General features: G+C 40.6%; 1 protein-coding gene across 3 annotated transcripts; it reads right to left on the bottom strand.

The window, feature by feature from the left end:
- Positions 1-5,498: 5,498 nt before the first annotated feature.
- LOC103697660 (DEAD-box ATP-dependent RNA helicase 3B, chloroplastic-like) lies at positions 5,499-25,683 on the bottom strand. 3 transcript variants are annotated; one of them, XR_016398282.1, is made up of 11 exons: positions 24,909-25,683; positions 24,267-24,403; positions 23,745-24,159; positions 11,665-11,763; positions 10,615-10,839; positions 9,627-10,004; positions 9,067-9,210; positions 8,423-8,518; positions 7,167-7,438; positions 5,716-6,022; positions 5,499-5,645 (listed from the first exon to the last, which is right to left on the bottom strand). XR_016398282.1 is itself a non-coding variant. In XM_008779570.6 (10 exons), exons 1-10 carry the CDS (start codon positions 25,353-25,355, stop codon positions 5,953-5,955), a joined length of 2,283 nt encoding a protein of 760 aa, XP_008777792.3. In that variant the 5' UTR covers positions 25,356-25,628; the 3' UTR covers positions 5,499-5,952. The 3 variants fall into 3 exon arrangements, 2 of the variants coding, with proteins under 2 accessions (XP_008777792.3, XP_089783229.1); XM_008779570.6 differs by having other exon boundaries at positions 5,499-6,022; positions 24,909-25,628; XM_089927103.1 differs by lacking the exons at positions 5,499-5,645; positions 5,716-6,022 and adding an exon at positions 6,060-6,543 and having other exon boundaries at positions 24,909-25,628.
- Between the last annotated feature and the right edge of the window lie 115 nt (positions 25,684-25,798).

Here is a 25,798-nt window from a genome sequence, read left to right as displayed (position 1 = left end):
CGGTTCGTTCCCCGCCGAGGCCGGTTCCCTCGCGTCCGTGCGCCGGGAAGGCGGTCTCCACCGGAAGGTATGTCAACTTCGACTATCTCTTCCGGGAAGGCTTCACTATAGGGCATAGGTTGAGGGCCCAAGGACTAGAGTTCTTTTGCTCCCTAGATCTCCCCACTTACCCAGGGCTAGTTTTATGGGACAGTGTCTAGGGGTAATGGTGGAATACAGGGAACCGTAGCGGGTGTCCCTTTATTCATTTCAGAGGATTTTATAGCACAAATCCTACATCTTCCCCAAGTAGGGGTATTTCCTACTCACCCGGCCGATAGGACTGAGGCCCTTACGGCCATATTAGGGAGTCCACCCCAGTCCCCACTAGATGAGGTGTCTGCTAGTTCACTTTCAGTTGAGATGCGGCTCCTCCTGAGTATTATATCTAGGACCCTGTTTCCTAAGACCGGCCGATTTGACTTTGTATCCGAGAGGGACCTAGCCCTCATGTATTACATTCTCCAAGATACCCCAATTAACTTCCCTAAATTGATCTACAAATACCTATGTAAGCCACTAGACAAACCTAGGCTCACCCTTCCATATGGGATGATGTATACCCTGATTTTTAGGGAGTCCGAGATCCCCATTCCTGAGGGGGAACCCTCTCGCGCACTTCGATACACAGATCGCATGGGTGAGGGAACCCTTCACAGGATGGGATTTGATAAGGTAGAGGGAGTCTGGGTCAGGAAATCATCCTCTTCCACACCTACCACTCGATACTCCCCCAGCCCTGATCATGATTCTGACCTTCCCACCTATCCCTCCACCTCAGCACCATCCACCTCAGCCGGACCCTTCTCTTCAGCACCACCCACTCAGCCGATAGAGGTCCGGATCTCTCCTGAGCAGCTCCGGGAGTTGCGGCAGGAGATCGTACGGGATCTTCGGGACGACCTACTGAGGGAGCTCCGAGGTCCAGCCACTACCCCCTCTTCTGCATTGGTTCCCTCATTATCAGCCGTGACCGAGATGACGGCTCATCTGAGGGAGGAGATCTACAATGTCAGAAGCCTTATACAAGCCCAATTCTCAAACATGAGCGATGTCACAAGCAACACACGAAAGATGCGAGATGACATCCGACACGACATGGGCAGCCAGAGTCAGGGGGCCGAGCGTCTGGCGAATGTGTTGATCGCCAAGTTGGACACACTCCAGGAGAGTCTGACTGAGCTCTCCTTGATCCACAGTAGGGCCGCCTCGGCGATCATCACACAGCTAGGGAACGTCACAGATGGGGTTAGTCTACTCATGGAACAATCAAGACTGAGCAAGGGAGCCACATCCTCCTCAAAGAAGCCCTAGCTTACTTTTTCATTTTGACATGTATTTATTGCTTTACTCTTTGTATTCACAAATGTACCTACATATACATCAATATAATGACTAGACAATTTTCTTCAATACTGTGCAAATTTATTGCTTGTGTGATGTGCTTTCTTCCTTTTTGCTATGATGACAAAAAGGAGAAGAAAATATATTGAATAAACATGTAAAGGGAATCAATGAAAATCAATAAAAAGAAAACTTTTAAAAACACACTATAATTTGTTCTTAGTGGATTCGATACCTTGAGGCTCATTATCTCTCTGTTGGGGCTCCTAACGGAGTAATCTCCAGAATCTATTCAAGGGATATTCGGAGATTAGTTGAATCATACTCAAGAACAAATTGGCAGATTTTTCCTCTAAAAACCAAAAAATTAAGTTCAAAAGCTTCAATGCACTAAAAGAAAATTCAGAGAATCAAAACAAAGTTGAATGCATGTGTTGAGGGGGAGAATCTGAATTTTTAAGAAAGCAAACTCATTAAATATATATAAGCCAAACAATTGTTTGCATGACATGGAGGCTTATATAATTCCAAATGAAAGGGGGAGCTTTAACTTCAAAATTTACTGTCTCACACCTTTCAGGTTTGGATAAATTAAATAACCAGACACTTAAATTCATTTTAAAATTTTACTATAAATCTCCTTGTTTGTTGAGCAATTCACTTTACATATACTCAATGTTTTGTCATCATCAAAAAGGGGGAGATTGTGGAGTGATTGATTATAACCCTATTTGATTTTGATGAGCTCAAAGCATTTGAGTATATCTTATGTTTACTAATGAATTCAATCTAGTGTTTCAGTGAAATTCTTGTAAATTTATGGTTAAGTGTCTCTAGATTTGGTTCAAGACATTATGGATAAGTTAAGAAGTCAATTTGAGCCAAAGTCTGAGACTCGAGTCGACTCCGGGATATTATGAGTCGACTCCAAGCGTATCAGAAGCACTGGCACAGGCTCGAGTCGACTCCTGTACATTACGAGTCGACTCCGACTGAGAACAGACAGACGAACAGAAAGATCCAACTCAAAACCTGTCAGCGAGTCGACTCCTGAAGAGCACAAGTCGACTCCGATGCTTGGCGAGTCGACTCCAGGGTAGTACGAGTCGACTCCAGGGAGTTACAGACAGAAAGACAGAGAAGTTATTTTGGACCCTGAGAGACAAGTCGACTCCTGAGGAACGCGAGTCGACTCCGATGGTTGGCAGGTCGACTCCAAAGGAAGCGAGAGTCGACTCCCAGTGTAATACAAAGCAAAAGTCAGAGAGCAACTTTCGGACACTGAGAGCCGAGTCGACTCCCGCAAAGCCCGAGTCGACTCCGAGACAGCGCGACCCCAAAAAGACAGAAGACAGTATTTTCGTCTCTGAGAGGCGAGTCGACTCCAAGACAGTTCGAGTCGACTCCAAGGCAGCGCTACCCCAAAAAAAACAGAAGACTGTTTTTCGAATACTGAGAGCCGAGTCGACTCCGAAATAGTCCGAGTCGACTCCAAGACGGCACGAGTCAAAAGACAGAAGCACGGGAGTTCGAACTCTGAGCGCCGAGTCGACTCCCAGAATTTCCGAGTCGACTCGAGTGAGCAAAGTTGAAGAATACATCTATGGATTCCTTGGAATGAGTCGACTCCAAAAGTGCTAGGTCAGCTCCAGACGTTGGGGAGTCGACTCCGGGTTAAGTCGAGTCGACTCCTAGTCGAGAAGAGCACTTTAATTCAAATCCGGAACAGTTGCCGAGCCGACTCCAGAAAAGCATGAGTCGACTCCTGCTGCAGCCGAGTCGACTCCAGATCGCGCGAGTCGACTCCGATCCCAACGGAAACATTGTCAGGATGTGCAGAATGTGCAGAACGGCTAGAAGATTGTGTCTAACGGCTAGTTTCCGTGGGGAATGGGTTAAATAGCCACAGAGAACTGTAGCAAGGTAGAGAAGTGATATTCCTTTCAAAGAAAACACGAAATCTTCATCTGCCAAAGGATTTCAACGGAAAAGAAGGAAGAGGGCCATTAACTCCATTCAACCAACTCTTCCCAGCATTAAAGAAGTCTCCTTCAGCCTTCAAGTCTTCAAGACATTCAAGAGGAGACCCAGAGTTCGAGAAGCCCTCCTCAACATCATCATAAACTTGTTTGAGGGCTCTTAACTTCTCTCCTATTTATATTGCTGAATATCTGCTTGTTTAGAAGCTGTATTTTTCTGTTTGTTTTTCTATCCTTTTGGTCCTTACTTGATTCAATCAGGGGATTGAATCAAGGGTGTAAAGGTTTGTTGGTGAGCCTAGGTTGAAACCAACGTGTAAGGGTTTGATTGTGATCCCGGAAAAACAATCGGATGGTTCTAGTCGGTGAGCCTGGGAAAACCGACCGAGTTCGTTGTAATCTCGTAAAACAACAAGTTAGGTTGTGAGCTTGTAAAACAACCGGCTGTAATCCGAGGGGTTATAGTGAATTTCCAAGTGAGGCTTGGGGAGTGGACGTAGGAGCAAAGGTTAGCTCCGAACCACTATAAATTCCTTGTGTTTGTGATTGCCTTGTTGTCTCTTGCATTCATTTCATTCACTGCACATAGCATCTAATTAATCTACTTGCAAAAAGTATTAATTAGTTATTCACAAACCTTTTAATTGCTATAATTATTTTTTTAAAACCCAATTCACCCCCCCCCCCCCTCTTGGGTTGTCTATCTGGGCAACATTGACCATTAGAGGGCTCAAATCGAGCTATACTATATGTCGACCAAGCGTTTGATTCCAAAGCATCCAATCATTACCCCGAAAATCCTGCCACTTATGATACCACTTTGGAAAGGGCAAACGCCATCATGCAATCATAAATACAATTTCTAGAAGATTTCTAAAACTAACTAGATAGACCTAATTGATAGACTTTATGGCTTGACTCGGCTAGTAGGTTTTACTTGAGGAGAACTACTACTTTCACCCAACCCGATCAAGCCAGCTCGGCCATAGAAGTGGAGGGCAAGTGATACATCTCAAAACTGACCTTAACTGACTCGGTAAATCGATCAATGAGAGCTCACCACCTAGACGTAGGCTGATCGCTCAAAGCTTGCCACATGGCCGACCTAGAAGGGGCAATGAGAGTTCTTCGTATTTCAAGCTCTCCCCGTAGCTGGCAGCACCTCAATCGTGATTGCGAACTATTTCCAAATAAACGCAATACGTGAGCAATCCACACGACCAAGAAAAGCAGGCATGATTCACTTGTGAGATATATGAGTTGTTACCATAAAAAAGTGTATGCCTGAGCTATTCGACGACAGGCTCCAACCATCGCTTATATATTGTATTCCTATGAGCCCTCCAACTAAGTTCTCTTTCGACCCTCTTACACTACCTCTCTGCCACTCTCAAACATCCTTCTATTTTCTAATAGCCGTGTTTGACTTAAGCATTAAAGGATCCACGCTCTGATAGATAGACTTCTTCGTCTTTATTGTTTCAGGTCAAATCTAACATCAAAGTATCAATCAGAGCGATATCTCTGCATCCAACACCAATTCAAAGGTTTGCCGCATCGAACCTCCCACCATCCAAGCATAGCAACCATCGTATCATCATCACGAAAGCATGCAATGATCCTCATTCGATCATTTCAATTTAGACAATGGACAAGCCAAGCGCTCCAACTATCTAATCAACTCGGCACTTTAGTCGAACTGATTCCCAATGGCAACACTACCCTTTTTATTTTTTTTTTAAGTTTTTCAGATGTAATATGCCATTAGCATTCACCGATCTGTACAACTCACTTCATAGTTTACTTGTGAGCAAGGGTTAGCCTAGCATTACCCATGCATCCCTTTTAAATCTTTGATTAAAAGCTGCAATTATATCAATGTAGATGAATTATGAAAGTAAGAATACACGGTAGCAAAATCTTATGCTTTCTAAATGAAAATCTGACCATGTCTGGATCCACTCTGCTGTAAATCAATTCACCTCTGCTGTTTGATTTCTGAAATTCTTGATATGCAGTTTAATTGCAAGGATTACGCCCATCCAATGCACAGAATTTATATTACTTGGATCATCATGCGTAGCACTGACCAAAGAAAATATATGCACTTCGCCATCTCTAGTATGCCCAACAATATCAATAATAGGATAACAACATTGAGATTAACAAATATAAACTGCTATACTATGACCCACAAGTCACGTTGCATTTGCTCTTTGTTTAAGCATTCCACTGACAAATACCTTCAAAACACCCCACCCCCTGCTTGCACAAAACACACCTCTCCAACAAAACCACCGCCCAAAAGATAAAAGACAAGAAATGAAAAAGAGAAAAAGAGGCAGAAAGGAACCAAGTTAATGTGTTAACGCCCTGGCTGCCCAATCCTTTCACAAAGTACTCAATAAACATAGTAACAACCTCCTCCGAACCCATTGGCCACCAGTCAGATCTTGCATGGTATAAACTTCAATTTTATGAAGCAACAGGAAGGATATACTGATTTGCCCACCATGTAGTCTTTATGCAACTCTTGCAGACCAGGAAAGAATGAGAGCAATCAAAATTCAATAGCTGAGATGTCAAGTAACTAGTTGTTGGGACATTCTGATGCTCGATGCCCAGTTCTGCCACAATTGAAGCATGCACCTCCAAAGCCTCTGTCGCATTATAAAGATGCAATTTCAAAAATTTGCATAAACAGCAAAGAATACCCATGACAGGATTGAAATTAAATGAAAAATCATGTCTGTTTACAGTGAGGTAATGAAGTTAAGGCATAAATATAGAGAAGCTACTAACACAACATTCAGGTTACAGAATCAACATCTGAGCAATAGTTATTGCATTGTTCGTCCAAAAGCTGGAACATTAAAGTGCACTTCTACAAGCAGAAGTCCAGGACCCAAAGACCACATCCACCAGATACAGGTTCGTAATCTGAACCTGCTAACCAGGTAACATCTGCCAGAAGTAACATTTCCATTTATATTTTAATGAGTTTCATAACCTCTTCTAATTGGCCTAGATTTTGTGGTTTCCATGGTTCAAATTCATGAAAGTTTAAATATAACAACCAGGACAGTTTAGAAAGATTCACCAAAGGAAACTCAGGAAATAGTGGTTAATTATTCAGAGTCAATATCGCCATTTGCTTGCATGATAACTCACTGTTTCACGGCTGTGAATGCAAGTAACCACGTGTATGAGATTGGAGGGTATCCAATAATAACAGTGGCCAGCGAACAAAAAACCAGGAAATTGATGGAAATATGCTATGACAGGTTAAAAGAGTGGGGTATCACAAAAGGTTGGAAATATATAACCGAGAATATATTAGAGAAACCATATAAAGATTCATTAAAAAACGAAATTTTACCTATATTTCAGTATAATACTGTGCAGCAGTGCAAGTCAATTAGCCTTGCAAAATTTAATTGGCCAGGTACAGCTAAAAAAGATTGAACTGCTGAATAACTCGGAAATCCACCATAAATACACATAAAGCCACCTAATTCTTAAAGAAAAGTTTCTAAATGAGAGAACTTTAGAAAGTTTAAATGACCTTTGCTCCTAGGTGGTCTGCAGTTTCTAAACTGGTCTGCAGTTTCTATTGTATAAACTGGCGGTCTGCAGTTTCTATTGTATAAACTGGCGGTCTGCAGTTTCTATTCTAGAAACTTTAGAAAGTTTCTATTGTATAAACTGGCGGTCTGCAGTTTCTAAATGAGAGAACTTTGCTCCTAGGTTCAAAGAAAAGTTTAAATGACCTTAAATTTTAGAAAATTATTTGGAGCAGTTTACCTATCCCTGCTTCCAAAGGATGATGACCGGCCAGATATTCTACCACTGATCAGCCAATCATCATCGCTCCCTCCGGTCCTAGACCATCTATTATCAGTTCTGTAGCTCCTTCCACCACGCCGAAAGCCATCATCACTAACATAGCCCCGGCCACCCCAATTTCTGGAACCTCTGTGACCTCGTTCCCTAAAGCCACCTCTGGAACCCCGGTCCCAATTAGAAAACCGGCCATAATTATCAGTTGAAGGACCATCATCTTGCAAGGCAGGCAACTGCAAAAAGGTACATATACAAGATAAAAGCATGTCAGTTACCAAAGAGCCCTACTGACAGAAAACCAGTCTACCATGACTCTAGTGTGAAAAGACCAAAACAACAAACCAAGAAAACAACAAAGAATGAGACATATAACAAGAATTAGGCTCCTGGATTCAAGCTACAGAAATTAGAATGTCAAATCCATCCCCAGTAATATATTATGGTGACCAGAGTCTCACAAGACCCACACAGTAAGCAAGAAAGAGCAAATAACAAGGCAAGCATGAAAGATTAAACTCTTCTCTTCAGACTAACAACATCAGAATATACAACTTTTGACCTAATTTCAGGGTCTTTAAAAATAAAATATTATACCAAAGAAGCTTAAAAACTTATCCAAAGGTATTCGCAAATTCAGGCACTCAAGGAGCTTTTACATCATCTACAAGATTTTATTGCCAATGGTTCATATCCAATTATCAAGAAAATCCAACCAGATCTCACACTATCTAATTGATCTCAGAACTAATCATGGTTTGAACAACAGCCGTGATAACTTTATAACAGAATTATATTGGCTTTGGAAATAGGTAACAAACAAACAAATAAACAAACCGGACCTCCTATGATTCAGGCAATATCCTGTTATAGCAGCTGTTATGTAACACGAACTACAGTCTTCATATGATTAAAATATCTTTTTGATTCAGAACTTTATGTCAGTTCATAAAACAATTTCTTAATCTGTGAAAAGTGACACAATAAAATAAAGCCATCATTTTCTCTTGTAATAGCTATTGAACAATTATTTATTCCATTATAATAGCTATTAATCCATGCCAAATAAATTCAGTAAAAGACTTTAATGCACATATAACAGTTTTGGATTCTAGGCAATACAGGCATTAACGAATCCTTGGCATAGACTCCTTTTGTGTAAATATTTGAACAAAGATACCGGCAAAGCCGCTTACAGGAGGATAAAGCTAAAAGACTACCTTCATGATCTTGGATATGGTATTTCCTGGAGGTAGCTGCTTATTCAGTAATTCTTTCGCAATTTCCTCAGGTAAATCAAAAACTGCTCCTTGAACCTGATATGATAAACAGGCAATAGAGATTGCTTAAACAAATGAAGTTCATCACCATTGGATGATGAAAATTTGAAAGAAAATAATATTTTAATGAGATTTTAAAACATACTAATATGTTCCTGCTGTGAGCTCAGAAGATAGAGGTAAAACAAGATGACAGCCATTTCACTATACATGCATAATGGTAAAGGATTCATGCACCATGTTAATAATGAAACATCCAATTGAATACAGTGATGACAGATATCACAATAGCAGGGTACTGGCATGATTTGCACAAAAATAAACATTTGAAAAGACTTACTGCTAAAGTGCTAATCTCTTTGCCAGCAAAATGGATCAGTGCATGCAAACTTATGCATAACCGAAGCTCACATTTTGTTGATTTAGTGAAAATTATGCATTAAAAATTAGAAAGATGATAAAAATTATCAGCTTGGATCTGCTTCATCAATTATGTAGTAGAGACTGAGGAAGACAAGCCAACAGCAAATATCAGAACCAGGAAAAGGCAAAAGGAGTAAACTGCTCTCCAGTATAATACAAACCCTTTCATCTGCAATCAAGTAAATTTTGCCAACTTCATCAGCAGCAGCAGGATAAACATCAGAAAGAAACCCAGTAACAGATCTTGGAGAAAAGAACCCTCTTGAGTATCCTTGTTCACGTGTTAACTGTAATGTCACCCACCCCTGCAAATGATAGGACAGCTGAAGCTGAAAATTTTCCAAGAAAACATGAAGATATAACGAAATTGACAAATGCATGATAATTCAGTATATAGATTGCTAATTCACATGGCATACAGGCACCATGTTCCATTATGCTCATATACGATGGTACAGTGCACAGTATAGTTCTGTAGCCTGATCTGATAAGTTTTTGGAGCTGGATGATTCTCTAAGAACCAATAGTTGGATCAAGTCAAACCAGTTCTAACACATACTTTACCAGTTAAGAATGCACAAAGAAAGTAGGAATGTCTACTTAGTGCTAACTGGACCAGGATGGAAAAACATGCTGCAACGTGACAAAGATCACATAAATTGAAAGAAATACAGATATATCTGAGAAATTATAAAAAACCCAAAACATGATTATCTTTTACCTGCTCATGACTGATAAGAGAACGAGATGAAGGTGGTTGAGAAAATCCACTCAAATGTGCCAATGCAGCAGCAAGAGCGTTTGTTCCTAGGTCTTCTGTCAATCTTTGAGCCGTTGGAAGGAAGTGTTGTATCGACTCTGGATGGACACCCCGCAGAGTTGCAACAACTTGCTCCGCTGATGACTCCAAAACCTCTTGCATCAGTGGTGGGCTTACAAATTCAAACTTGCATCCGACATCACGCTCAAGTGATTTAACAGTTTTCCTTTGGCTGCTAGTAAACATCAAGATGGCCGTGCCTTCTTTCCCAGCACGCCCAGTACGACCAGAACGATGGACAAAGGTTTCCGGGTCATTTGGCAATTCATAATGAATAATCTGCAAAAGCGAAGACAAATTTTAAACACTTAATAGCATACTTTTATAGAGAAAGGTAAAGTGGCAGCATGCGAATGGAGACTTAATATATATTGGCTGACCCTGGCTGTCATCCAAAATAATTAAATGCCTGCGGTTTATAAACTTAAAGTATTGAGTTTATTAAACAAAACTCATGACTTAATGTTAAAATGTCAAAGTAAAGCAATCATTGGTTGACAAAAAATCATTAAGGTGTTAAAAGTTGATCGATCTGGGCCCTCCAATAATTAATTAGCCTGCTAGTCAAAGTGAAAATAAATATTAACATGCAGTTAAACAAGCAAATGGAAAGAATTTACATCCAAATGCTGAAAACATGATATGCATAACCTCAAAATTAGCTCACATAACATAGCTACCCTGGACCAGCTAATGGAGGTTTTCAAATCACCAGTTGAATAAACACAATGAAACTATCTATAAAATGTTGAATTGGCAAGCTTGCACCTTTTTTCAGAGCTCAACAGGAAAAAAATAATAATCGTTCATTAGCAACATTAGAATATAATTGATATTACAGATACGGCTATGGCAGACAGACAAACTGAGACTATTTTAGCAAACCTACCAGATCAACATTTGGTATGTCAAGACCACGAGCAGCCACATCAGTCGCAACAAGCACGGTAAACTTTCCTTGACGAAAACTACTCAATGTTCTCTCCCTCTGATGTTGAGATATGTCCCCGTGAAGTGCCTCAGATGCAATACTATTAGTCAAAGCCATGGATACCTCATCAGCATCGCGTTTTGTTTGAGTGAAAACAATGGTCTTCCCACCCTTTGCATATACCTGTGAAAGTAAGAAGCAATTTATTACTGTAGTTAAAAAAGAAAACATATTCCTCTTGCGAGAAAAGAAAGTTCAGTTTTTCTCATGATGACTGAATATCAAACAAAAAACTGTGCAAAATGGTTCCAGGAAGCAAATCAGTATCTATACAAACTATCACTCGGTACAGCAAACCTTGACCATAAGGGTATAAGTGTGAGCATGCATCTCTCTATATGTGTCTGCGTGTGTGATAGAGAGAACGACTGCTTTGGTAATGTATTCTCCAGGAACTCTATATGGCCCCCATGAAGGATTCCCTCAACAATTGGGTACTTTCTAAGAAGCCTAACAATTACATAAGCTGATTGGGCCGTTAAAACTAAACAAAACATGATAGATCCATAAGCAGTATTTGGCAGAGGTTTGTGGAGCAAGTGAATTAGCAAAGGAGCTAAATCATATGGTTAAGGAATGAAAAAGAAAGACAAAGAGGACAGGACCTACTAGAGTCTAATAATGTAATATGTTTTATACAAATAGTGTGATAAACTAATTTCCTGAATCTTCCCAATACTGTTCAAAATGAGGGTTATCAAGAAATAAGTGCCAAGTATATCTCTCAACATTAAACATGAAAATAGAGAACCTGCAGATCTCCAAGTAAGATCACAATAAGTTAATTATTGAATCAAATCAAAAAAAAAAGTTGATTATTCCTAATACATGAGTAAAGCATAACTAAGATGACCATCCCATCTAGCATATGATAAAGCTGAACCCATACAAGTAAGCAACATGAATGAGATGAGCACAAACTGTCAATCTTAGCAATTTTAGACATACCGTTATTAGGTCACTAAGGATTGTACGCTTTGACGTTACAGTTGTTGGAATAGCATAAAGTTTAATTCCTTCTGCTAGCTTTTCATCTTGATCACCAACCTAAATGAAAATATAGAAACACAAGAAGAATTAACAATATTTTATGGTGCACAACTAAACAAAGATAGACAAAGATTCTATAAGCAAGTGAAACAAAGGCATATATGTATTAGGTGTGTATTTCTGTATGCATGAATGCATATATAAATAACACTAAGTCAACTATTGCTTCGCATAAACAGGGTGTGTATGGTACAATCACAATATCAGAATACACGTCCTAGAAAAGATACATGGATATGAAAAACAGCTGAAATTTTACATTCAAATTATGCATCATTCTTTGAACTTTAATCCTGTAACGAAGAAGCCAAGAATCTTCAAAATCCTCATGCAATCCAATGCTTCCCAGAATCTACTAAATTAGCTATCCAAATGTGTTTCAACTACATAATAGTATGGCTTCAGCTATTGCCAAGTATGGAAATACTAAGCAATGGCTAACAAACTTCAGAAATAATAAACTGTTGTTCCAACCAGAGTTTTGGAGGTATAAGATGTCAAGAAATAGAGAACCCTGAACTCTTGATTGAACTATTTGATCAACTTCGAAAAACTAAGAGAAGAAAGGAATACTTTCGGGTTCTAGCATTTCATATATTTCAGTTGTAATAAATTTTAACTGCATTCAATGAATGAGATAGTGTATAAACTAAGCCCATATACAATACAAAATCACAACCTACCGAGTTCAAATTACATATCATCATTTTATGACGACCATGCTGTAGCTTATTTGAACAATATTTTATAACTAAAAGAACACAAAATGATTGGGAAAATGAAAGAAAAGAAACACAAATTGCAATGTGTGACAACATAGTCCTTTATTGGTTGAACAAGCCAATCAGAACAAGTTGTTTAGAATAAGCCATTACTTATTACAATAAGCTATAACAGCTCCAGGCTAAATCAACCCATCTATGGAACTGAGTTCGTTTTAGCAGATACCTCAATCTTCTCTTTCATGTATCCGAGTCCATGAGTGCATACTTTACTTTTTTTACATCTACCAGCCTAGAATTGTCGACAAACATTTACAAGAGAAAAACTAACATGCTTAGTTGCCAAAGCTTTTCACACCATAACTTCCAAACAGAATCTGACTGTCAAGAGATGCATTTTGCAGCAAGCTAGCATGTCCATGATCATTCAAGTATTCCAAGATCCTAATCTGTTACTTGAGATGGAAAGTAATATTAAATTTACAACAAGAAAACATACTTGGTCAATACATATAATGCATTTTCAGGCAACCATCACAAAATTCTTTTATATGTATGAGTATGGTTTTATGATGCATTACAAATATTTATCTGTTTAAGAGCTACATCTGTGGAGTGATTGAGTATTCCCCTAATTGATTTTGATGAGTTCAAAGCACTTGAGTATGTTTTATGTTGTTCTAATGAATTCAAGCTAGTGTTTCAGGAAAATCTTTATTAAATTCTGTCTAAATGCCTTGAGCTTTGGTTCAGAGTCTTTTGGTTAAGTATTGAACTCTGTCTAAACTAAAGTCTGCATCACGAGTCGACTCCTGGACACTGTGAGTCGACTCCGGCATGCTTGCAAGGTTCTGGCACAAGCTCGAGTCGACTCCGGAACTCTGCGAGTCGACTCCGACTGAGAACAGACAGAAAGATAGAACGATGGATTTTCGACCCTGAGAGCGAGTCGACTCCAAAAGGTTGCGAGTCGACTCCACTGAAAACAGACAGAAAGACAGAACGTTGGATTTTCGACCCTGAGAGCGAGTCGACTCCAAAAGGTTGCGAGTCGACTCCGGTGCTTGGCGAGTCAACTCCAGATGGTCCCGAGTCGACTCCCAGAAGAAGACAGTGAAAATGGCAGAGAATTGATTTTTGAAGACCTGATATCGAGTCGTCTCCACTGGATCCAGAGTCAACTCCCAAGTTAGTCGAGTCGACTCCAGCAAGGCCCGAGTCGACTCCAAAGCAGATCAGTTCAAAAAGACAGAGAATCAATTTTTCGGTCTCTGAGAGCGAGACGTCTCTCGAAGATCTCGAGTCGCCTCTCAAGTCAGCCGAGTCGACTCCAAGCTAACCCGAATCGACTCGAGGAAGAAAATCAGAAAATGGGTTCTCTGTATTCTTGAGAACGAGCCGACTCCTAGGTGCCCGAGTCATCTCCAGTTGTCGGCGAGTCGACTCCAGTTTGGTCCGAGCCGACTCCAGGACAAGGCATTGCACTTTAATTCAAATTTTGAACAGTGGCCGAGTCGTCTCCAGTATAGTGCGAGTCGACTCCAGTAACAGCCAAGTCGACTCCAGATCGCGCGAGTCGACTCCGATCCCAACGAATACATTGTCAGATTGTGCAGATGGGTCAGAACGGCTCCAAATCAGTCTCTAACGGCTATTTTTCAAAGGTGATCACTTAAATAGCCAGAGTGAACAGTAGTAAACAATAAGAGAGTCATTCCACTTGAGCATTAAAGGTTTTCAACCACCAAAAGCATCCGTAGAGTGAATCCAAGCAAAAAGAAGGGAGAAGTGCATTCAACTCATATTAAAAAGCTTCCTTCGCATTAAAAGCTCTACCGACTGTTCCTCATCCTCCGGCTCACTCAAGAGAAGACTCAAAAATCGAGAAACCCCACATCAACAACTCAAACCTGTTTGAGGGTTTCTAACTCCTCTTTGTTTATATTGCCCTAAATTTGCTTTTTAGAAGCTTTATTGTTATAAACTTAAACTCTTGCTTTACTTCTTGATTCAATCAAGGGATTGAATCAAAGCTAGTTAGGTTTGTTGGTGAGCCAAGGTTAAAACCAACGGTGTAAGGTTGTGGTTGGTGAACCGAAAAAAACCAACTGGGTTTGATTGTAACCTCGGAAAAACAATCGTTTGGTTCTAATCGGTGAGCCTGTCAAAACCGACCGAGTTCGTTGTGATCTCATGAAAATAACAAGTTTGGTTGTTAGCTTGGAAAACAACCGGCTGTAATCCTAGGGATTATAGTGAACTCCCAAATGCGGCTTGGAAAGTGGATGTAGGAGCAAGTGTTGGCTCCGAACCACTATAAACCTCTCAATATTTGTATTGGTCTTTGTCTCTTTCTCTCTCTTCATTCATTGCATCTAGTGATCTAACTAATCCACTTGCAATAGATTTAGTTAATCACTCACTTTATTTTTAATTGATCAATAATTAATTAAAACCCAATTCACTCTCCCTCTTGGGTTGTCTCCTTGGGCAACAATTGGTATCAGGGCAGGTGCTCTCATATCGATTGGTGTTCCAATCTTTAAAAAGAGTAAAAGATTAAGATGACAACCCCATTTGGATCTTCCCTTAGTCAAGAACAATCCACCAATAGGCCACCATTATTCAATAGTACAAATTATACCTATTGAAAGGCTAGGATGAGAATCTTCATCCAAGCCCAAGACTATGATGTATGGAGCATCATAGTAAATGGACCACACATTCCAACACACACGGTAGATAATGTGTCCATTCGCAAGCTTGAAAAAGATTGGGATGAATTTGATAGAAGAAAAGCACAACTTAATGCTAAGGCAATGAACGTACTATATTGTGCTTTAGACCCAAATGAATTCAATAGGATCTTTACTTATATTTCTGCAAGAGAAATATGGGATAGACTTGAAGTGACCCACGAGGGCACAAATCAAGTCAAAGAATCTAAAATCAACATGCTAGTTCATAAATACGAACTATTTAAAATGGAATCTAATGAAACCATCACTTGCATGTTCACCAGATTTACTGATATTGTCAATGGCCTAAAAAGCCTTGGTAAAAGTTATTCTAACAGTGACCTTGTTAGGAAGGTTCTTCGCTTGTTACCTAGGTCATGGGAAGCCAAAGTCACGGCGATTCAAGAAACAAAGGACTTGAACACCCTGTCACTCGAGGAGCTTCTTGAATCACTAATGACGCATGAGCTCACGATGAAACAACACAGCAAAGAAGAATCCTCTCATAAAAAAAAGTAATTACCCTCAAGTCTACTTCCTCTAACAAAGATCTTTCTTGCAGTAGCAGTAGTGAAGAAGAAGACAATGAGGAGGATGAAGAAGAGGCACTTCTTGTGAGAAAATTCAGAAAGTTTATCAATAGAAAGAAAACCTTCCACAAGAAAAGGTTCCCTTCAAACTCCTTCCACAAGGACAAGGGTAAGGAGAAGAAAGGTGAGGGAATCGGGTGCTATGAGTGCAAGAAGCCAGATCATTTCAGAGCCGACTGCCCCACATTAAAAAAGGGGGGTAGATTCAAGAAGAAGAAAGTCCTCTTCACTACTTGGACAGATTCCGACAACTCACCATCAGAAGAAGAATAAGAAGAGAAGGCCAACCTCTGCCTTAAGGCCAACGAGGATGAGTTTTGTAATAGTAGATTCAAGAAGGAGAAAGTTCTCTTCACTACTTGGATAGATTCCGACAACTCACCATCAGAAGAAGAACAAGAAGAGAAGGCCAACTTTTGCCTTGTGGCCAATGAGGATGAGGTAAGTACTGAAAACCATTTAGATTTTACTTTTGAAGAATTATATGATGCTTTTAATGAGTTAATGGATGAATGTAGAGCACTAACCATTAGAAACAAAGAATTGAAGCTATCTAATCAAACCCACATGTATAAGACAGAAAAGCTAGCTAAGAACAAAGAAAATCTAACTAAGGAAAACCTAGAGCTTGAAACTAACAATAAAATACTAAAACTAAAAACAGAAACCTTAATTAAAGAAAAGGAAGGATTAACAAAGGAAATCTCTGTTTTAAAAAATACCAATCAAACCTTAAAAGATAACTTTACGAAAGATCTAAACCTACTAAAAATAGAAAAACTGAACTTAACAAAAGAACTTGAAAAATATAAACCTATTGTTGAGAAGTTTACTTATAGTTCTGAAAAACTAGAAATGATTCTTAATAATTGTGTTTAATAGAGCCGGCTTAGTGTATAAGGCTAAGAACAAACAGAAATTCCTTAAAAACTTCTTTGTAAAAGTCGGTGAAAATAAAGCTAAAGATGTAACATGTTTTTGTTGTGGTAGAGTATGACATAAAGCTAATATATGCAACTATAGAAAAACAGAAACTAAAAAGAAGATTAACAAGGTTTGGGTACCAAAAGGAACTAACTTAGCTAACCTTGAAAGACCCAAGAAAACTTGGGTACCTAAGACCGTATGATTTCCTTGTCTAGGAGTGTCTTGTGGCCAAGCTCAATAAACAGTGTTGGTATTTGGATAGTGGCTGCTCAAGACACATGACAGGTGACAATGGGCAATTCTTCACCCTATAACCTAAGAAAGGAGGTGTGGTGACCTTTGGAAACTAATCAAGGTCAATTATGTGATAGAGGTTTTGATGTTTTGTTTAAGTCATCTTTATCCATCATAACCAATCCAATTGATAATAGCATAGTTTTCAAAGGACTAAGACGTGGCAATGTTTATTTAGTAGATCTTGATGATCTTGTTAAAAATAGCCACTGCTTAGTAGCTAATGATGCTAAGGTCAATGAGGCAAGTTGGTTATGGCATCGTAGATTAGGTCATACAAGCATGGATACACTGTCTAAATTAATTAAAAGAGATTCTGTGATTGGTTTGCCAAAGCTGAAATTCAAGAAAGATAAAAGTTGTAGAGCATGTCAATTTGGCAAACAATCTAGAAGTTCTGTTAAGTCTATAAACTGTGTTTCTACTACTAGACCTCTTGAGCTACTTCACATGGACCTCTTTGGACCAACCAGGACCACAAGTCTTGGTGGAAAGAAGTATGGTCTTGTGATAGTAGATAATTACTCTACATTCACATGGGTCATGTTTTTAGCTCATAAAGATGAAGCATTTTCATCGTTTAAGAAATTCCATAAGAAAGTAACTAATGTAAAAAATACTTCAGTTATAGCTATTAGGAGTGATCATGGAACAGAATTTGAAAACCTTCTCTTTGAAAAATTTTGTAGTAAAAAGGGCATAACTCATAATTTTTCTGCACCTAGGACTCCACAACAAAATGGAGTGGTAGAAAGAAAGAATAAAACCCTATAAGAAATGGCTAGAACCATGTTGTGTGAAAGTGATCTTCCAAAGTATTTTTGGGCTGAAGCTGTTAACACATCATGTTATATTCTAAATAGAGTTCTGTTGAGACCTATTATAAAGAAAACGCCTTATGAACTTTATAGAGATAGAAAACCCAAAGTAAACTACTTTCATGTTTTTGGTTGTAGGTGTTACATTCATAATAATGGTAAAGATAACTTAGGCAAATTTGATTCCAAATCTGATGAGGATATCTTTTTGGGATACTCTACATCAAGTAGGGCATATAAAATCTTCAACAAAAGAACTCTTGTTGTTGAAGAATCTATTCATGTTGTTTTTGATGAGACTAATGATGCTTCCTCTAGCAAAAAAGTAGCTTTTGATGATGATGCAGGGACACTTGAAGAAAAGATGGATCACATGACCTTGCAAGAGGATGAACCGAAGCAAATTGAAGAGACTTCAACAAGCCAAGAGGTAATTGCTGATCATGAGCTTACAAGGGCTTGGAAGTATACTTATGGTCACCCTAAAGAGTTAATCTTAGATGATCCATCTCAACCTGTTAGAACTAGAGCTTCTCTTAGGAACTTAAATAATCATCTTGCATTTGTATCACATTTAGAACCTAAAAATATTAAAGAAGCTGAAAATGATGTAAATTGGATAAATACTATGCAAGAGGAACTTAACCAATTTACAAGAAACAATGTATGGAACTTAGTTGAAAGATCCTCTGAATACTCAATAATTGGAACTAAATGAGTATACAAAAATAAGCTTGATAAAAATGGAGTTGTGATTAGGAAGAAGGCTAGACTAGTAGCAAAGGGCTATAATGAAGAAGAAGGTATAGATTTTGATGAGACCTTTGCTCGTGGCTAGACTTGAGGCAATTAGATTGTTACTAGCATTTGCATGTTTTAAAGATTTCCAATTATTTCAAATGGATGTAAAGAGTGCTTTCTTAAATGGGTATATTAATGAGGAGGTTTATGTAGAACAGCCTCCTGATTTTGAAAATCATCAATACCCTAACCATGTTTACAAATTAAATAAAGCACTTTATGGTCTAAAACAAACCCCTAGAGCATGGTATGAAAGACTTAGCAAATTTCTATTAGATCATGAATTTTCTAAAGGGAATGTTGATACAACCTTGTTTTTGAAAAAAAAGCAAAGATATGTTAATAGTACAGATTTATGTAAATGATATTATTTTCGGTGCTACTAACAATTGTCTTTGCAAAGAGTTTATTGAAGATCATGAGAAGTCTATGGACTCTGTTTGGCCCCTTTTTCTTTTGTTTGGAATTGCTTTTATTTTTTTTGGGTCGTCTGTGCCCGAGTCGACTCGAAGCAATACTCGGAGTTGACTCGATCTGGAGTCGACTCGAGCTATTGTAGGAGTCGACTGGGGAACGGAAAATCGGTATATGACCTAGTCGAGCCGTCCCTTTCTTATTTTCTTTCATCTTCCCAAAATCATCCTATTCTGTCTCCCGTCTCCCCTGTCTCTCCTACGTCGAAATCGTAAGTTCCTCGTCTCCTTCTCTTCGTTTTGTCACTGTCATGCCCCCAAAGAAAGCACTCGCTTCCCGCAGGAAGCGCCCTAGCATGTGCATTGACGCTGAGAGACGGTCAAAGAGTCGGAATGAGCCGGCTCCTTCGGAACCCGAGGCTCCTTCCCCTCCGAGACCGGCTCCCTCGTGCTCATGTGCTGGAAGGGCAGTCACGACCGGGAGGTGTGTTGATTTTCACTTCCTCTCCCGTTCGGGTTTTGCCCTAGGGGATCATTTGAGGTTTCATATCTCCATTTTCTTTGTACTCTCTCCGTCCCCACTTACCCCAAGTTAGTTAGGGAGTTCTTCAGCACCGTCACACGGGGTGACGATTGTATTGAAGGTTGGGTAGCCAACACAAAGATTGTCATTTCGGTGCCCATCCTCTCTAGGCTCTTGGACCTACCCATTGTCGGCCCCTGTCCTTCCTCCTTGGCTGATAGGGGTGATGGTATACGTCTTTTGCTCGGTAGAGACCCCACAGACCCGTTCGAGGAAATATCTGCAAATCAGCTTAACGCTGAGTTGCGTCTTCTCCTTTGCATTATTGGTCACGTCCTCTTTCCCAAGACCGGAAGATTCGACTTCATTTCCGAGAAGGATCTTATGGTCATGTTCTTCATTCTTCAGGACCTTCCACTGAACTTTCCCCATCTCATCTATCGTCACTTTCTAGAGGTTGTATCTAAGCCTAGGATGAGTCTTCCGTATGAAATGATTTTCACACTTCTCTTTCGTGAGTTCCATGTCGCCATTCCAGAGAGGGAGTCCTCTTGTCCCTTACGTAACATTGACTATGTAGACGAGAGAACCCTTCATAGAATGGGGTTCTCCCTTGTTGAGGGTTCATGGATTCGGAAATCTACATCTACTCATTCTGACCTTCCATCCACAGAGATCCCTTCTTCATCTCATCCTCCTCCCTCTATACCCTCCTCTGAGATCCCAGCTGATTCTGACATTCCCTCTTCTCAGCCTGCTCCTCAGACAGCCCCCACTATCTTTGACTCCGAGATCGTCGACATGTTAGTTGACAGGATTTCGAGTGAGGTGGTCTTGCGCATTCAGCCGGAGTTCACTCGGCTACACGAGAGGATCACTTACTTGGAAGAGAGCATATCTCGGGAGGACTCCCTCTTTATGGAGGAGTCCGGGATCTGCAGCTGAGAGTTGCTGCCATTGCCACTCCTACAGTCATCGACATTTCGGAGTTCGCCAAGGAGGCTGGAGAACTTCGAGGCAGAGTGGAGCGTGCTACTGCACAGATTGTGGACTCTATGAGTGACTTTCATCTTCTACAGAAGAACAAATTTTTCAAGATGATAAAACTTCTAGAGTCCATCACCTCTTCCATAGACAGCCTTTTTGGTGGTGCTTCGTCTTCGAAGCCCTAGTTATATTTTTTTTCTTTTTCTTCTGCACTGATGTATCTTGTACTTTTTACTGAAATGAAATGAATTCCCTTTTACTTCACATTGTGATGCTTGTGTTGACTTTCTTGGTATCATTATTACGTTCAATGGTTGCTATTTTCCTTCTTCACCTTTTTGATATGATGACAAAAAGGAGGAGAAAATGTGATATATTGTAAGTAAAGGGAATCACTAAACAAGAAAACATTTAAGCAAAATGTGATTTGTTCTTAGTGGATTCGATACTTCGAGGTTTTTATTCCTCCGTTGGGGCTCCTCAAGGAGTAATCTCTAGAGTCTATTCAAGGAATATTCGGAGATTAGTCGGATCATATTCAAGAACAAATCGTCAGATTTTTCCTTCTATAATTAAGAACAAAAGTTCAAGTTTAGAACACTAAAAGAATATCCAGAAAACTTGAACAAAGTTTAAACAAAATTGAATGCACATGTTGAGGGGGAGAATCTGAAATTCTAAGAAAGCAAACTCATTAAAGACATATAAGCCAAACAATTGATTGAATGATTTGAAGGCTTATATAATTCCAAATGAAAGGGGGAGCTTTAATTTCAGAGTTTACTGACTCATACCTTTCAATTTTGGATATATTACATGACTAGACATTTGAATTTATTTCAAAACTTTACCACGAATCATTCCTTGAATAAGTAATTCACTTTACAAAATTCTCAATGTTTTGTCATCATCAAAAAGGAGGAGATTGTGGAGTGACTGAGTATTCCCCTAATTAATTTTGATGAGTTCAAAGCACTTGAGTATGTTTTATGTTGTTCTAATGAATTCAATCTAGTGTTTCAGAGAAATCTTTATAAAATTCTGTCTAAGTGCCTTGAGCTTTGGTTCAGAGTCTTTTGGTTAAGTATTGAACTCTATCTGAACCAAAGTCTGCATCACGAGTCGACTTCTGGACATTGTGAGTCAACTGCGGCACGCTTGCAAGGTTCTGGCACAAGCTCGAGTCGACTCTGGGACTTTGCGAATCGACTCCGACTGAGAACAGATAGAAAGAAAGAACGATGGATTTTCGACCCTGAGAGCGAGTCGACTCCAAAAGGTTGCGAGTCGACTCCGGTGCTTGGCGAATCAACTCCAGATAGTCCTGAGTCGACTCCACTGAGAACAGACAGAAAGACAGAACGTTGGATTTTCGACCCTGAAAGCGAGTCGACTCCAAAAGGTTGCGAGTCGACTCCGGTGCTTGGAGAACGGCAGAAGAAGACAGTGAAAACGGCAGAGAGTTGATTTTTGAAGACCTGATATTGAGTCGTCTCCACTGGATCCAGAGTCGACTCCCAAGTTAGTCGAGTCGACTCCAGCAAGGCCCGAGTCGACTCCGAGGCAGATCAGTTCAAAAAGACAGAGAATTAATTTTTCGGTCTCTGAAAGCGAAACGTCTCTCGAAAATCTCGAGTCGCCTCTCAAGTCAGCCGAGTCGACTCGAGGAAGAAAATCAGAAAATGGGTTCTCTGGATTCCTGAGAACGAGCCGACTCCTAAGTGCCCGAGTCGTCTCCAGCTGTTGGCGAGTCGACTCCAGTTTGGTCCGAGCCGACTCCAGGACAAGGCATGTACTTTAATTCAAATTTGGAACAGTAGCCGAGTCGTCTCCAGTATAGTGCGAGTCGACTCCAGTAACAGCCGAGTCGACTCCAGATCGTGCGAGTTGACTCCGATCCCAACGGATACATTGTCAGATTGTGCAGATGGGTCAGAACGGCTCCAAATCAGTCTCTAACGGCTATTTTTCAAAAATAATCACTTAAATAGCCAGAGTGAACAGTAATAGACAACAAAAAAGTCATTCCACTTGAGCATTAAAGGTTTTCAACCACAAAAAGCATCCGTAGAGTGAATCCAAGCAAAAAAAAGGAAGAAGTGCATTCAACTCAAATTAAAAAGCTTTCTTCGCATTAAAAGCTCTACCGACTGTTCCTCATCCTCCGGCTCACTCAAGAGGAGACTCAAAAATCGAGAAGCCCCACATCAACAACTCAAATCTATTTGAGGGCTTCTAACTCCTCTTTGTTTATATTGCCCTAAATCTGCTTTTTAGAAGCTTTATTGTTGTAAACTTAAACTCTTGCTTTACTTCTTGATTCAGCCAAGGGATTGAATCAAGGCTAGTTAGGATTGTTGGTGAGCCAAGGTTAAAACCAACGGCGTAAGGTTGTGGTTGGTGAACCGGAAAAAACCAACTGGGTTTGATTGTAACCCCAGAAAAACAATTGTTTGGTTCTAGTCGGTGAGCCTGTCAAAACTGACCGAGTTCGTTATGATCTCGTGAAAACAATAAGTTTGGTTGTTAGCTTGGAAAACAACCGGCTGTAATCCTAGGGATTATAGTGAACTCTCAAGTGCAGCTTGGGGAGTGGACGTAGGAGCAAGTGTTGGCTCCGAACCACTATAAACCTCTCAGCGTTTGTATTGGTCTTTGTCTCTTTCTCTCTCTTCATTCATTGCATCTAGTGATCTAACTAATCCACTTGCAATAGATTTAATTAATCACTCACTTTATTTTTAATTGGTCAATAATTAAATTAAAACCCAATTCACCCCCCCTCTTGGGTTGTCTCCTTGGGCAACAACATCTCTTAAACCGCATGCAATGCATTTTAGCACAAAGGCATGCCAACATCCATGGTTACGAAACATTGTAATCGCCTTTCCTTTTCTTACAATTGAAAGTATCCAACAAAAACCCAAAAGTTTTTTTTACCACTCTTCTTGTCATGTATAAGCAAGCATTTAAATAACAAATGCATTATTTTTATCTTTAAACAATTACTGGGTTCATGCGAAGCTTAAATTACAAAAAAGTTTTCTGTGTCAGAACCTGGTTTACACATCTAACATCGAGGATAGAAGAAAATCAGGAGGAATAGAAACAAGCAGAGGGCACAAAATCATTACAAAACAAATTAAACAGCACCAGAAGAGTTACCAAGTCGATTGTCAAGGGATCATTCAGATATCTCCTGGCCAACTTTTTCACCCAACCAGGCATTGTTGCAGAAAATAGCATGCTTTGACGATCTGATGGCAGTTTTTCCAATATCACTTCCACATCTTCCTCAAATCCAACAGCAAGCATCCGATCAGCCTCATCAAGAACCAAATACTGAATTTCTCCCAATTGAAGGCTGTTGCTATCAATCAGGTCGATAATTCGACCAGGAGTCCCCACTACCACATCAACGCCACGAGCTAGTGTGTTTTGCTGGACGTTGTAAGAAACTCCTCCATAGACACAGACAGTGCCAAGATACGGTGCTGACTCTTTGATTTCCTTCTCCACTTGCTTGGCTAACTCTCTAGTTGGTGCTAGAACCAGGACCCGGGGAAGACGTCCTCGCTTACTGAAAGCAGGCAAAGCAAATAAGCAAACAAGTAAATACGAACAAAAGCGAGTCCTTGATGCAAGATAACGTACAGTTGCAAAGCAAAGGGGGAATAGAATCAAAACCTCGAGATTCTTCGGCCTTCATTATCCTCAGTGAGTCGTTTAATGATGGGAATTCCAAAAGCCAGGGTCTTCCCTGTCCCCGTCTTTGCCCGTGCAATGAGATCTCGGCCTTCAAGAGCAGGAAGCAGCACAGCCCTCTAAGAGAAACAGCTAGAACTTGTGAGGAATAACGGTGGCAGATGCAAATATCACAACATCCAGCTATCTAGCTACGAGAGTCTATCAGTCGATCCTAACATAGATAAATCAGAAGAGATAACATAATTATGGCAATGACCAATACCATGTTACAGGGAAAGGAAGATAACGTAGAATCCCTCAAACCAAATGAATATGTTCTAGTAGCTTACCACAACTGTCGATCTCGGCAGGCATTCAGACCAACGGAATGGCCATCTTTCATAATGTTCTATAAAATTAAAAATCCAACATCAAGAGACGACGTGTTGTAGGTGCTTGCCACGGTGCATCGATGCTGATAAACACATGGATAAATGGAGTTCAGAGCATCATGCACCAGCGGCGCCGTTCGGTCGTCTCCAACGATAGACTATTTAATCTCCACAGTCGACTTTCGAGAATTACCCATTAAAAAAGATAACAGTATTTTTTCTGCTACACAATTTACATCCATCGCGTTACCTGAATGGGAAAGAGGTGAGTAATCCCACGCTCCTCGAGGGCACTCACGAGCCGCTCGGGCAACCCTAGATTGGCAATGGCGAGTTCTTCCTTGCTGCCGACGGTGGAGCCTTCCGCCTCCTCCTCCCCCTCCTCGGAGCCGTAGTACTCCTCCTCGCCCTCCTCCCCATCCAGAGATGACTTGGAGAAGTCGCCGAGCCCCTTGAACGCCTCCTCGCTCAGGACCGAGTTAGGCGAGGCCACAGCCAAGGGGACGAGCAGACGAGGAGGCGCTTCCGTCGGCCTCGAGCTCTGCAGGGAGCAGCAACAGCCCCTGGCCGTGGCGGAAGCCCTGCGGCCGCACAAGTGGGACTTCTTGGAGGAGGGGGAGAGGTATGAGAGGGCCCTCTTGGGGAGCTCGAGACAGGGGCTCCGGTATAGGGACGAGACCCCGACGATGGAGGCCATGGCCACCTCTGCTAGGGCTTCTATGGCCGCTCCACGAACCGAGCAGGGGCGCGAGCGAGAGAGAGAGGAGCTCTCAGTAACCCCCTCTCCTAGAGTACCAAATGGAGTTCGATGAGAAGCTCTCGCTGTGGAGGAGCAGGAGGGAGGAGAAGAAATATAGGAGAGAGGGAGAGGGTGAAGAGGCGGGGGTACTCGATAAGGCAGGCTTCCAAACGTATGGCCTTCCGAACCTCCACCTCGTTGGCTTGCTTGCCCGATTATAGAGATAATAGTGGGACGAGGGTTTATTGAAGGATACCTTGAAATGAAATGTTTTTTTGGGTTTCCCGCAGCGGGCCACATGGTGGAGTGAAACTGACCGGGCAGATTATGCTTTCCTTCCACTTGTATCAAGGTGGCACTGGGGTGACGTACCCACACGTGAGGCGGTGAACCCAGTGGGG

Source organism: Phoenix dactylifera, chromosome 14 (genome assembly GCF_051530095.1).
Source record: "Phoenix dactylifera cultivar Ajwa chromosome 14, Ajwa_hap1_PhDact_Kaust_v1.1, whole genome shotgun sequence".
Classification (NCBI taxonomy): domain Eukaryota; kingdom Viridiplantae; phylum Streptophyta; class Magnoliopsida; order Arecales; family Arecaceae; genus Phoenix; species Phoenix dactylifera.
Note: the sequence above shows the minus strand (reverse complement) of the source record. Positions and strands in the feature narration are given on the sequence as shown.